General features: G+C 38.5%; 1 protein-coding gene across 2 annotated transcripts; it reads right to left on the reverse strand.

Annotated features, from left to right (window-relative positions):
* Positions 1–1,830: 1,830 nt before the first annotated feature.
* adm2a (adrenomedullin 2a) lies at positions 1,831–11,237 on the reverse strand. Of its 2 annotated transcripts, none has more exons than XM_032590025.1 (3): positions 10,965–11,237; positions 10,478–10,650; positions 1,831–5,055 (listed from the first exon to the last, which is right to left on the reverse strand). In XM_032590025.1, exons 2-3 carry the CDS (start codon positions 10,573–10,575, stop codon positions 4,644–4,646), a joined length of 510 nt encoding a protein of 169 aa, XP_032445916.1. In that variant the 5' UTR covers positions 10,576–10,650; positions 10,965–11,237; the 3' UTR covers positions 1,831–4,643. The 2 variants fall into 2 exon arrangements, with proteins under 2 accessions (XP_032445916.1, XP_032445915.1); XM_032590024.1 differs by having other exon boundaries at positions 10,478–10,746.
* Between the last annotated feature and the right edge of the window lie 2,925 nt (positions 11,238–14,162).

A 14,162-nucleotide genomic window follows, 5' to 3' on the forward strand; every position in this document is an offset into this window, starting at 1 on the left:
TAGATGATGGATTGACCAGAGCTCTGTGAGATGTCCAAAGCTTGGGTGTTGTTTCTGTCCTAACTAAGCCTTAAACCTGTCCAGAACGTTCTCCCTAACTAGACTTGCCTAAGGAGTGAGTGTGTCACTCTATGATTGTTTGTCTCATGTGTCTGTCCTTTGCCAAATGAGAGACCAGGGTGTTCCTTGACTCCTGTATTATAAGCACTGGAGATAGGCACCTTTGTGTGTGTGTTTTTTTTGGATGGTAATAAAAATGACTGAAATAAATGAACTGTTCCTCAATCTGCAGCTGTGCAGCAGCCACCATCCAAATCTCTTGAAGATCCTGAACATGATTCCTTCTTCATACAACATGGCTGTTCTTAGATTTCTTTAAAAAACAGAAAAAATGCACAGTAGCATCAGTTGATCTTCATTGTATCCTCACACTTAGGGACTTACTTTAAGGTCAAAACCATATTTTCTATCTTCCACATTGTGTTGAATGTGGGAGTCTCCACTGGGGTTACAGCAAAGTGTGAGTGGGTACTTCCATCTGCTGCAGGTTTCTATCAAGGAAATGTCTTGTTCAAAATTCGTTTCCAAATTTACAGTTGAAGTGGATACCAGCTCAGCTTCAACACTAAAGGGGCTAAAGGAATTAAAAGTAATTCTTCCAACAAGAAGAACACTTCATTTGCTGTGGAACTTGAAAGATCAAGTTTGATTTACAATCTATTTAAAATATTTAGAGCGTACATAACTTTAATAAGAATCATGGGAGCCAAACGTTGCAAACATGTGATGTGCGGTACAGCAAGGCAGGGAGTTGACCTCTTGTCAGGAATTAACTGGACTTCATGGAAAGTGACATCCACCTTCTGAAGCATTTGGCTCCAAGAAATAAGTCAAAAATTACCCTTTCAAAGACCTATCAAGGGTTGACAAATTCATTCGTCCCCTTTTACTCTTCACCATTCTTCCCCTGAACTCCGCCCCCTCTGAAGACCAAATCCTGGTCTTGCTTTTGGTCAGACTCCCTCCATCACTCATTAACCCTGTTCCGTCAGATGTACTGATGTGGCAGCTATCAGATCATGTCCTGATCCCTCCATGTATCATTCACAATGTCCAATGCCCTCCATCAGCCTTCATCATGTAATGATTGACTTTAGTTGCAACATTTGAGACGTTGTGTCCAGGTCAAAGGAGAAGAGGGATCACATCCTGTATGAAGTGATAGTGCCTTTCAAAATCAGTCACAACTCTTAAGCTTCCATTAGATTAAATGGTGATAATAGGTACTTTGGTCAAAATAACATATAGCCCTGAACACCCTATCCCACTGTGAAAACATGGTGGCGGCTGTACCATGCTGTGGGCAGACTTTTCTTCTGCAGGAACACGGATGCTAGTTAGTTGATGAAAAGATGGATGGAGCTAAGGGGCAACCCTAGAACAAAACCTGCTAGATGCTGAAGAAGAGTTGAGACTTCAGCTTCCAGCAGAACCACCACCCTAAACCTACAGCTATAGCAGATAGCTAATGGCTATCAGAACCTAATTATATCTCAGTACGGCCCTGTCAGAATTCAGACCTAAAACTAACTGAGAATCTGGAGCAAAACCTTGCAGCATAAGTTTACTGTCACTCCTCATTCAGTCTGACGGAGCTTGAGCTATTTTGCAGAAGATTGGGCAAAAATGTCAACTTTTAGATGGGCAGAGGGATTTCATTCATAAACTCTTCAAATAAAACTTTTCTTTAAACTTAATAAGGTTTTGGTTGTAACATGAAAAAATTATGAAAAGTTTTGCACAAACATTTAACATACACTCAGTACTCTGTCACTATACACAGTATGGTTCTTTATTTTAAAGACTGAAGAACATGGTCAAACAGTAACATTTCAACTATAGTCACAAACTTAATTCCCACTATGATAAGGAACAATGGAAAAGACGAGATAAATAGTTCTCGGTGACATTCAGACATTATCATACAAGATAAGTTAAATACTTAAATACATAAGTTTCTTTAAATACAAAAGTATAACATATATTCACGGGAGCTCTCAGCACTCCCTCACAGGGAGCGCACGTACATCTTCACAGACAATAAGACAACTTTTACAGGAAGCACCTCATCCTACCGTCACTAGCTCTTCAACATTGAAATTCAAGTTGTAAAAAAAACTGTCAACATGATTGCATTAAAGTGCTTTCCTGTGACCCTAAAGAAGAACACGTGACACTCAAATGTGAAAACAAGAAAACAAGTCTGCTGAAAAACTAACAGGAACATCACTGAAGTCCTATGAATCTTAGTCATGGATAGCCTTGAAACATTGTCCCTGGTCTCTAACCGGAAGCCATCGACTGTGGTAGGGTTTGCTAACGCAACTCCGTATGACGCAATGTGTGACGTCCCAAAAACATACTGTGAAAGCAAACCAGTGATAAGGCAAAACTCATCCAAAACACATAGAATGGCTGACAAGTTACATTTCGAGAAAGTAGAGAGATGTTTTTGTTTGTCATTTTAAAAGTCGTTTAATGATTTGTCACGAGACATTGATAAGCTCCGTTACAGCAGAGAGAAAGGCACAATTTACTTTAGTGAGGCTTTGAACACATTAGAGTTAAGACCAAGGAATTGCTGGCTACCACGACTTGATCTCTGGTCTAAAAGGATTATAGCCAGGGTGGAAAGAAAATAGATGGGAGAAATAAAGACAGCGGAAAATACATTAAGAACATGGTACCATATCATGTGGGTCACATACTGCAAGGCCACTCACTCAGTCAAGTATTTCCAGGTATTTGGTGAGATTTAACTAATGCTGTTTCAAGATTACAGAAAACAATAGGAAATAAATATCACACAATAATAATAATAATAATAATAATAATAATAATAATAATAATAATGTGAATAATAATAAAATGAAGTGACTCACTTTCCAACTCAAATAGTACTCCAACACTACTACGTATGAAGGTTTATTAAAAAGTTTACATCTAATTCTAATACTAAAGATGCACCAATCAGAGTTTTGCTGGCCAACACTGATTTCTGGTTTTGATTGAAGTCTGACCTGTTGGTTCAAATTTTAACTGATTCTAATTTTGATTCAAGCTGCATCTAAACCTTATGATTTAGGTAATATGGTGGGTGTGGAAACATTAGGATTATAATCTTGCCTTCATGATGGACTGGTGACTTCTCCAGATTGTTTCCTGCTACTTGCCCAGTAATAGCTGGCATAGAGGTTTTACTCTATGCCAGCCCACTCGCTTGATGGTGGTTTCCTTAAACAGGATTAATTGGGTATAGAAAATGGAAGGCTGGATGGATGAGAACTTTAAGACCCAAACAAATTATACCACGGTGGACAAACAAGACCTTGTTTCCCAGCAATTCCTGGTCTATCATCCACCCACCATTTCAGAGGCAGGAATAAATAGAAGACAACAAAATGTTGGGGCATGCATTTTGCTGGTGCCTGGCTATTTGTGTTCATATTTGAAACTGGGCACTGTTACAGCTAGCATTTTGGTCAGCGTGGTTTTCGTTTCAAACCCACATAGTAACACCATATTACATAGTTGGAAGTAAAAATGAAAGTAAATGTGTTTTACTAGGGTGTTTAACCTATTTCTGATTTGTCTACTTTCGAATCTTTGCTGTAGACTCAACTTGGATGACATAAGAGACTCAGGAGTTTAACTTTTAAGTTGTTGAAACCAGGAAGCCTAACAACATCTGCTTGTCCACTAAATAAAGAAGCTTGTTGATAAATTTTAAAAGTAATTTTTCTGATTTGATCTAACTGCTAAAATACTTTTTAAAATTATTTCTAGAGATTTAACAAGGATCCACTCAAACAATGAAATGCTAATCTGACTATAGTGTTCACTTTTATTTTCAACTGTGTGAAGCACAAAATTGAAACAGAACTTTTCTTGACTCAGTAACTAATCCCTGCATGCTGACTCTTATTTTCCTTTTCATGGTGTCTTAAATCACAATGTTTGCTGTAAGCCGTGGCTGTGGATGACCTCAGATTAAGTTCAGCTACAAACTCAAGGACTGTTGTGGTGATCTCCGAGTTCATGTTAGACACAGTGTATGAACTTCAAAGCTGATGGAGAGGTAAAAGGGTTCACTTGACTGTTAAAAAGGTATTCAGAAACACATTGATTTTGACAGGTCTCCAGTTCATGGTGCAGCTTCTAATCCACATTAGAGGTTTAGGGTGTGATCAGTGAACAGCAAAAGATCCAAAGCTATGAAGTTCAGTTGGCAACAAGAAGTACTCCACTGAATGGCACTGAAGACACAGCTCAATTCTTACTTTATCCAGATTAAAATGTACCAATGTCAGCTTTTGGCTTCCTTTTAGCATTTAAGCTGAAGAGTCCATACTGGTTTAATGTCCATATTTTCCTGTGACGGAGATGGTCGATCCTTGGAGTTGATTTGGTCTGTTGTGATCTTAAAATTTAACTTTAAAATCCACCAATAAAGTACAAACAGTAAAAGCAGGAGACTTATAAAATAAGTCAAAGCTGACTGTGCACTAGATTAATCCTAAATGCAAAAATGATAAGACATTAAAAGACAAATACTGACAGACCTGCTATAGGGGCAACCTAGCTCATCCATAACTATGAGGGCTCCTAGGGTTAATGGGGGATGATTCTTCCCTGCCGTTCTGACCGATGAGCTGATACAGACGGTGGCTGAGGTTCTGTACTTGACAGGTTCCCAGGACACACCCCACTCTCTTAAACTGGGGATGCTGGTGGTGGTTTCTGCCGCCTTTCGAGTGTCCATGGCCACGAGATCTCTTAGCCCTTCTCTTGATCTGAAAAGCCTCATCAGGTTGTGCCCATGTCAGGCCAGGAGATGCCGTCCTCAAACTGGACACCGGTGGGTGCCTCACGAGGTTTAACATCCATTTGTGGAGTTTGTTTGCAGCTGGAGATGCTGGGACAGTGTTGGACTGGCCTTCTGAGAGAGTGGAAAGCTCCTGTTCCTGGTCGATTGGTTCTTTGAGATGATTCAGTCTGGAAAGAAAAAAAAGCCGGTAAAAAGGTGTTCTTTTAGGTTTTTGACATATAAGTGGATTAAGCAAACAGTAGTGGACGAACAAAAGATACAATGCAAAAATAAGCAGGTAACACATATCATATGCAAGAAAAATTTGCATATTTAAGAATCAGAATCTTAAATGGCCAAAATCACAACACTTTAATGCAGTGCTGGCAAACCTTGAGTTGTATGAAAGTGTTACATTCATGTAACACTTGCCCTCAACTTGAACATTTCAACGAACTAAGCACAATCCACTGCACCACGCCAGCAGTAGAAGTCTCCTCAAGCATTATGGTGCATCATGTCAAACCACAAAAAATGCTAAGGAATATTTTGAGGAACATTACAAAACCTCAAAAGCTCCTCAGACACGGACAACGCCTCTTTATGGGTGGTTAAATTGCTGCCCATTTTCTGTACTTGCTAAGTCCTGTTAGCTACACTGGGGAGATGGCACTGCCATCAAGGAAGGTACAACCTCTAAGCATGATGCCAGTCGGTTAGAGACCCAGAACAGAAACCCCTTTCATTGTATGATGTTCTTTACATGGTGTGATCAACTGGAAGGTCCTCAAACAGAATGAGGAGTTGAAGTCGTCCCACTAATATCAGTCCACTGAGACACCTCGAAAAGTAGTCACAAGCGAGTAACAATTACAAACTGTAAGGGATAGTAACAGATTTTTGAATGACGTGATGTATACCGTTAGAATACAAAGCAAAACATTCTAGCACACACTGAGGGTCATGGTCCAAAGATACACACAGAAGCACATCATCAAACCAAAGGAAAGGAGACCCTGAGATTCCCAAACCAGTCACCCTCCTTTCTGCAACTCCAAATCCTGTCCACAAACAGACCAATCACACTAGAAACTGCTTTAGTCTTGTGCTGAATTACAAACACAGCTCATAAGATCAGTATATCTTCCAAACTACATAATATTTTTTATCACTGAGTAATATGAATCGGTTTCTTTTGAAAGAAGTAAAAATTTTAGTGAGGCATTTATCTCCTATTGTTTTCTTTTAAGGGTTAGGATCAGCTAATACTGTGAAACTTTTAGTAGGAGTACCAACATCTGTTTATCTTTTGCATGTGAGCACAACTTTGTGCATTTCAACATGCCTGTCTCTTAATTGGGGCATAAAAGTAAATAGCCTTTTGATGCCTTGAATAGCATATTCCTGAGTCAGCCTTGGTTGCTACCTTTTTTACGTCGCCACCTGATTAGTGTTGGCTTTTTGTTAAGTAGGCACGGGATCTCATTATCAAGAAGCCTGATGAGACTTGTTTCAGTTTTGCTGAATGGTTCCTGGGGAAATAGAACAAATATAAAGCAAACTAGTGGAGTTTTAGTGAATCTGTGTACAGTAACGAGTTCCTTCAAGTTAAGAAGGGTATGTTTTTTATTTGGACACTGTTTGACGTTTCATTGATCCGTGCATAAAACGCGTTGTCTGGAACGTGGACTTTGGGACAATTTCTCTGCTGGAAAGGACACGGTCAGCAAAGCAAGCAGAATGTACTGGCCTCTCAGTAAACAGTAGCAACATCTCTACCATCTGTTCGTTGTTTGAACAACGGGTATCGTTCTTACAACTTGACCTAGTAGCTCATCAGTAAGAGTCAAGCAGCTGAGTGTCTAACTTAGCACCACCAATGGAAAAAGGGTTGCAAAAAAATGACTACACCTTCATAATTCTGTTGGAACACTACATCTGAGCAATGCATCATATGTTTGCTTTTCCAACTACAAGAAAAAAATTGCACCAAGTTGTCTGTGGCAGACACCACAGCTGCTCTAAATATACTCAGTAAAACGCTGACTCAACACAAGCACTCAGACTTTACTCCCGCTGAGTGGCTGAAAACTGTGTACCATTGAGATCTTGTTCAGTAATCTGGCACAAAATGGAAGGCTATTCAAACAGGTATGGTAGCCTGACGAGGACTCAGTTGCCAAAGACGAGGCTGTTGCTGGAAAGACAGTTGCATAACGGGATGCCGCTTACTATTTTCAGATCAGGCTTGGTGCGCCATGGTGCCACATCACCCGTCTAAACAATGGGACTAGTATTTAACTTACTGGACGCATGTCTTGTTTCTCTCTAACTGCAGTCACCATGGCATCTTGACACTGAAATTCATTGTGGATTTAAATTGGTAATATTTTGCATGACTCATACACTGACTCCACTATTGCACAACACAGAACTATAATCTGCGGTGCTGATGATTCTAGCCCTGTGGTTTTGATAGTTGAAGTCAAAAGTTTAAATAGGAACTAGCATCTGAAACCCTGTGATCAATAAACAAAACATTCAACCACATCATCAGATTAGTGCTGCTCCTCACAGCACATACACAGCACATGTAAAGTCACACCTCTACAAAATGGGTTTCTATGTGGAAAGCAGCTCTTTACGGATGCCAGAGTTGGATTTTGGTCTAAGACGATAATCCAGAGTGGAATTCTCCCCGTTTGGTCACTGCTTTCACCCTGCTCAACTGTAACTGTTCAGTCCCAAGAAAACATGCACAGAAACCTGAAATACCTAACTTAAAATCCTTATATTGTTATTATAATTACTAATTGTATAATAATTACTAAGCTAATAGTAATTATTATAATTAATAGTTATATTAATAATAATTGCACTATTATTATTATTATTATTACACATACCCTGTGTGAGATTAAATCTGTCTGTTTCTAAAGGTTGTCTGTAGCTCACTCTTGTTTTTCTCCATTAATGATTTAATTGGAAAAAAAAACATAACATCATGTGACCTCATACTGCTTAAACAAACCTGGACTACAACATAAGCACCCAGACTGAACTGTCATGTGATGCAAACTGATGCAAACACAGTGGGGCCCGAAAGGGTCCAAGTACAAATCTGTTTGGCATGCCCTTCATCTCAAAACAATGAATTGTTTAATAGGTCATCTGTTTTGTAAAGCGCTCAACAACCAAAACAATAATTTAGTTTTGGTGGCACACCACCAAAGATATGTACTGATGCTAAATGTGGGTGAAAGGTCATTGTTCTTAGCTAGAAATATTAGCTAAAACGTCCGGGTTTTGACATATTTTATTGAGGTAAATAAAGATAAAAACTGGTTAACCTAAAAAAAACATAAAAGAAAAAATCTAGCAGAAAATGAAGGGTATTTGCTGCATGTGATCAGAAAACCATGCAATCGCTCCTAGTTTGGCAAGCGGCAGTTCTGCATCTTAAGGACTTCTTTAGCATTACCTTATCAGGTTACAGAGACAGAACGTGGACAGAAACAGAACATGGAAGGAATGACAGAAATCCACCCAGCGTCTAAGAGGCGAAAGAAATGTAGAATAGTTATGTCTGCTGTTATTCTTCAGTCAGCATGTCATGGTAACAGGACATGATGTGCTCATTGGAACTGGGAGTAAGAGTTTAGTGTCATAAGAAGAAAGCAATGGAACATTTACGACTAATTATGCTCGAAAGGGGAAGTGGCAGACTGAATCAAACTGGGAAAAAGACACGTCTTTAGGGACAGCGGAGGGATTAGGACTCTCTTGTTAAGCGGAGACGAGATGGACTGAGGGGATTAAGGTGCTGGGCAGGTGAAGGTTTCAGCAGCAGGTGTTCAGCGCTTGCTCACACACATCAATAGGCAATGAGATGAGATGGTGCTGTGTGATAATGCTCTGCCTCCAACAGTGTTAGATTATCAGCACAGATTTTTGCTTTATTATTCTTCCAAACTCTCTTGCTTTATAGTGTCGGGCATTTGACGTATGCATAGTGATGAGGGAATTTTTCTCCACCTTTTCTTAATTAGAGAAAAAGAGAAGATTTCCAAAATTTCCTGAGTTATCTATTGGGTTATATCCATATTTTTTCAGTCACAAAACTTTTTCATTTCCTACTTCAGTCAGAGACTTTGTTCAAACTGAGCATTTACTTTGCTTGTTTCTGGTATCAAAGTGTAGAAAGCTTTTTAAAAGTTACAGTTTCAAAGGTACAAATTCAATTATACTATTCCTACAGTTTAAATCCCTTTGAATAAAAAGCAAATGAATGAGTGGAGTTCTCTCCAGATAGATAGAGAAAGGCAGCCTACAAAAAAGTTACATTTCACAGTTCATGTCTGGAATCAAATAACAAATAAATATTATATATATAAATATATATAAACTTTCCCATAATATTTAATGCTACACTTAGGTCTATCACTTTTAAGTTGCCTTGTTGACTCACAAATGGATGGAAATACAGAAAAGTTGCCTCTAAAGAAAAAAAAATGCATCTTCTTATCAGACTCTACCAGTAGAAGGCGCCATTTACAGTCATTCATTACAATCACACACGTTACTCACTGCGATAACATTGTAACATACGTTTGTATAGCTGCTGACCCCGCACACATCAAACTGTTACTAAGACTGTAAGACTGTAGACTGTTACTAAGCGCTCTGGTTGTTGAGTAATCTCTTATGGCCGGGCTTTGTGACTAAAACCCCTGCAGTCTAAAAGGGCGGTAAAGAACAGGTACCATTTATCTTCACGTTCACAATAATCCATTATGGGGCTCCATTCATGAAAACCAACCGGTTTTCCCTCCTTGTGTAAAACGACGTAGAGAATGTCACACATGCTTTGGGGATTTAAGTGTGGAGGAATAGTACAATAGAAAATACAGTGAACTTCAACTTTAAATTCAGAATGTGGGTCATTTTTTACACTGGAACTGCTAAATTGTAGCTTTTTTAAATTAATATTATTTCACTTCAGAACTTCGTCCATGACCTTATCAAATGCTGTATAATTTTTATAATAATAATAACCAAGAGTTTCGAACTTTTGTGCTATTTTAAGCATTTCAAATATTCGCATTATTTTATATTTTAATTTTCACAATAATGAAAAAAAAAATTGAAAAAAAAAAAAGTGTTTTATTGTTGACAGCCTTTGACTTTGTAGAGCTCATTGTCTGTGAACTGCACGACATAACAGCAACCACCTCCAAACACTCACGCTCATGTGACTCTTTAGACACGCGGGCAGAAAATGAGAGTTAACCAAACTAGCAACAAACTTTAGTTAAAGTTCTTGATCTGTTACGCACCTCCACACCGGCAGAAAACCCATATTTTCAACTCCTTAAATTAAAAACAAGACAATTGCAGAAGTGGCTTGTTCCTACAAGGTTTCCGACTTGCAGCACTTCCCGTGAACTAATTTGCCGTAAAGTAACAGGTGAGTAAATGTTTATAAACTTAGCCAATCAGGTGTAGCTTTGTTTTATCGTCTAAAACAATTGTTTTAGTGTGTTATTATACCGACAACAGCAGCGGAAACAGTAGTAAAGCGTTATTAGCCGGTAGTTAATCTTGTCGTACCTGTTTCCGTCAGGACGCTCCCCGGCCGGTGAAGCCGACAGCTGCTGGAGGGAAAGCAGGCTGATGCAATACACGACAAGCGGGAGGAAGGACCGCATCTCCGGATAAGCTTCAACTTTGTACAGCCTCTCTCTGCAGGAGTTGGAGGGGGGCAACCTCTCCGACTTTCAGACCTCCAAAATTGGAGGGAGAGCAATAAATAGATAATTTAAATAATAATAAAAACGTTATAGCAAAACGTTGAAGCTGAGAATTCCAACTTGGGCAAACTGGAAAAGAAAATAAAAAAAAGTAAATGTTTTTATTTTTTCTAAAATACAATGATGGTAAAAAGTATATTTAAATATAGGCAGATTTTCTTGCCTTATACAAACTGAATTCTACATTAACTTTAACTGCAGAAACAAAATAAAAACAGAAAATCTTTGTCTGAAGGATTACCTATTTACTCATAGTCCACACATTATGCAAAAATAAATTGTCTTACCTTTAATGTGGAGCTCAGAGAATGGAGTCAGTCAAAAGTCTTCTTATTCCCACGATTCCAATCCTGTTGGTCAAGATCAAGTTCCAATGTGAAGCTGAGTGCTGACTAACATAGTGGATTTAAATAGAGTGGGTGGAGTTACAACTAACCAGTATTTTACATCTTTGGAAATTTTATTATTCTGCATTGCACTGATATAAATCCAAGAGATTCTATAAAAAATATTATAAATTGCAGTCCATGCCCAAAAGCAATATAACTTCTGTAACCTTAAAAGGAATGAGCTCAAAAAGTAAGCAAACATTATATAAAACTGAAACCATAAAGGCTTTCTCTGTAAAAAAAAAAAAAAAAATCAGCACAATAAAATAGTTAAACCTGCTGAATAAGTTTAGTTCTAAACAGAACTAACAGTTGAAACAGCTAAAACAGAAAAAAAAATTGTGTGTAGCATTATGTAGGTCAGAGATTTTCTTTGATTTGACGCATACATTTCAGAATCCTTAACACATTTATGTATAGGCTACATTATGTGAAAAGAGACACATTTTCTAATTTTATAAGCTTACACCATTTATTTTCTAAGGGATCGTGTATTTTTCTGGAAAAGAGAGATTGCTGTAAAAGTTGAGTGGTAGAAGAAGCTGAAATTAACTCCAACAGGATCTTAAGACTGTTTAAGCTTTACAGTTAATATAGTTTTGTTAAATTTGCTCTAGACTGAACATCAGCTGTAAAGTTTCAGTAATGAACTGCAGGTAGCTTTGCTAACAGCCTTTAGCAGCATGTTGTTGCAGGTTGATTGTGAGGGGGTTGTCGTTTATCTCCAGTGGTCATTGGATGGAAGGACACAGGCCATATTCCCGTTTCAAACTGGTATATTCCTGAAGACTTTTTGCTATCATAATCCACCATGTGTATGCTTATGAAATGAAGCTGCGTTTTCAAGAAATTCAGCCGAACCCCTCTCCTGTCTCTTATCATCGCCTTCAGCCAAGTGTCTAGCACAGATATGACTGGATGCAGGAATCTTCCACTACCTCCCCTAATGCTTTTGAGTTTCAGTCATGAGTCGTTGGGAGGCATCACTGTTAAATTCCTACACATAAACATTTCCTTCACTTGCAGTATTTTATTGCTGTTGTCATTCTAGCTCAGTGGTTCCTGGTAGGAACTGGTCTATTGTCAGTATGATTCAATACCATAAAGCATGGAAAATGTTGTTTGCATGCTATCTCATTGAATCATTCACTAAGACAGGTACGGTGCAGGTCTAAACACATTTTTCTCTACTTTAATTAATGACTCAGATCTCATATCGGCTGGAATTTTTTTGTTCTATGTCCAAATTCTCTTTGACTAGTCTTTGTGCTAATAATAACACCTAGTGCTACGTCAGAGGCTGGTTTCCAAGGAACCCTGATGAAGCTGTTGTCAACGTTCTAGTCAGTGCAAACCTCTTCATTTGGCTGAAAGAACCTAAAATTGATGGGTGATCAACCAGTGGTCTACTGGTTAGTCTGTAGTTTTCAGTTGATTGATCCACTTGCTGATGCAATATATAGATAACAAATAAAGCATAATGACTCACAGACCGATGGTTACTCTGCTGCTAAACCAAACAGGTTTGTGGACATTAGTGACTGATCAGACAGCCATGTTCTTCATCCTCATGTTCCGTACTGTGGAGGAACCGGTGCAAAGTCAATGACCCGGTTCAATCACCTGGAGTTCTTCATTATGGGAAGCTGTTTACAAATGAAGAAATTAATTAGAACTGCCATTGAATTGTAGTGAATGTGACTGAATTTGAATCGCTGTATATGATTGAAATGATGTAATATTATATCTCTGGATCTGTTTGTCTTGTAAAGTGCCTTAAAATTTCATTTGTTATTATTTGGTGGTGCAATATTAATAAACTGAAGGTTTGAATATTTAAATCCAACATAGATAAAGAATTGTATTTCTGAAAAAATATGTGCATCTAGATGTGGAGTAATCAAGTAAAGTTTGTGGAATATATAAGTTGTGTGACATTTATGTGTTGCTTAGATTGCCTCTCCATATTGTATGTTGCATGTATGTAGGAATGAAGGGAGTAAAATGGTGTATGCTAAAGTAGCATGACAGCGTAGGATACTTTTTCCATAATCTTATGGTGAGATGATGTTTTTCTTCAATCCCAAGAGATGTAATTTCAATGCTGTCTACAACTGTCTGCCTAATGCCCCCAAAATGATCAACAGAGTTAATGAATTGAAATGACATCAGACTGACATGGCACTTTTTGGGACAATCAAACACTCTTTCCAATGAAATCAGTCATTCCCATTTACACACACATTCACATGGTGATGGTGGCAAGCTACAGCTAGGCTGGGGCAATCTGACAGACACAGAGATGGGCTGGGGACTCAAACCGGCAACCCATTAATCACAGGACAAACTCCTACCACAATCATCTCCACCACCTAGTTACAAAATAGGTTGTGCTGTGCTGCCACTGAGGCCACTTCAAGCATCTCCTACATGAGGTGGTTTTAATCAAACCACCTGAAAGAACCTAACAGAATTTCAGGCCTCAAAATGGTAAAATGAAATCCTACATAGAGATGAATTTGTGTGCTACAGCATTATATCATATTACCATATTGAGTAGAAAGTCAGTCTTACTGCAAGCAGCTTGTCTTTATATGAGTGAAAGGCAGGTAGATGTGCTTTCACTTTTAAACCACCTGTGTGAAGGTATACATTGTTTTGAGAGTCTTCTTTTCAACTTTCTTAGGGGGAAACATGCACTTCTAGCAGAGACAACCACAGCATGTACCAGAAGGGAAGTGAAAGCTTTGCATTTTAGGATTTGCAGAAGAATGTGTGAGCATACCTCAGCTTTGCATATAACAACAAAAACCATCACAAAAAAAGACGTCCCAACACAGATATCTGAAAGTAACCCATTGATCAATCAGAGCTGGTTGAGAAAATAGGCCACTTCTTTGCTGGTACTGCTACTGATTCTCTGAATCTAAAGTTTCAGCTCTAGATTCAGAATCCTTTGAGCGCTGAACACATGCCTCCTCTTTACGATTGATCTCTCAGTCGTGGCCCGCCTTTACTGTTGTTTTTGGCGGCAATTAGCGAACATGACTCAATACTCTGTGATTCAGACAATTGTGGGACAGAGTCATTTATCTG

Source organism: Xiphophorus hellerii, chromosome 17 (genome assembly GCF_003331165.1).
Source record: "Xiphophorus hellerii strain 12219 chromosome 17, Xiphophorus_hellerii-4.1, whole genome shotgun sequence".
NCBI classification, from domain to species: domain Eukaryota; kingdom Metazoa; phylum Chordata; class Actinopteri; order Cyprinodontiformes; family Poeciliidae; genus Xiphophorus; species Xiphophorus hellerii.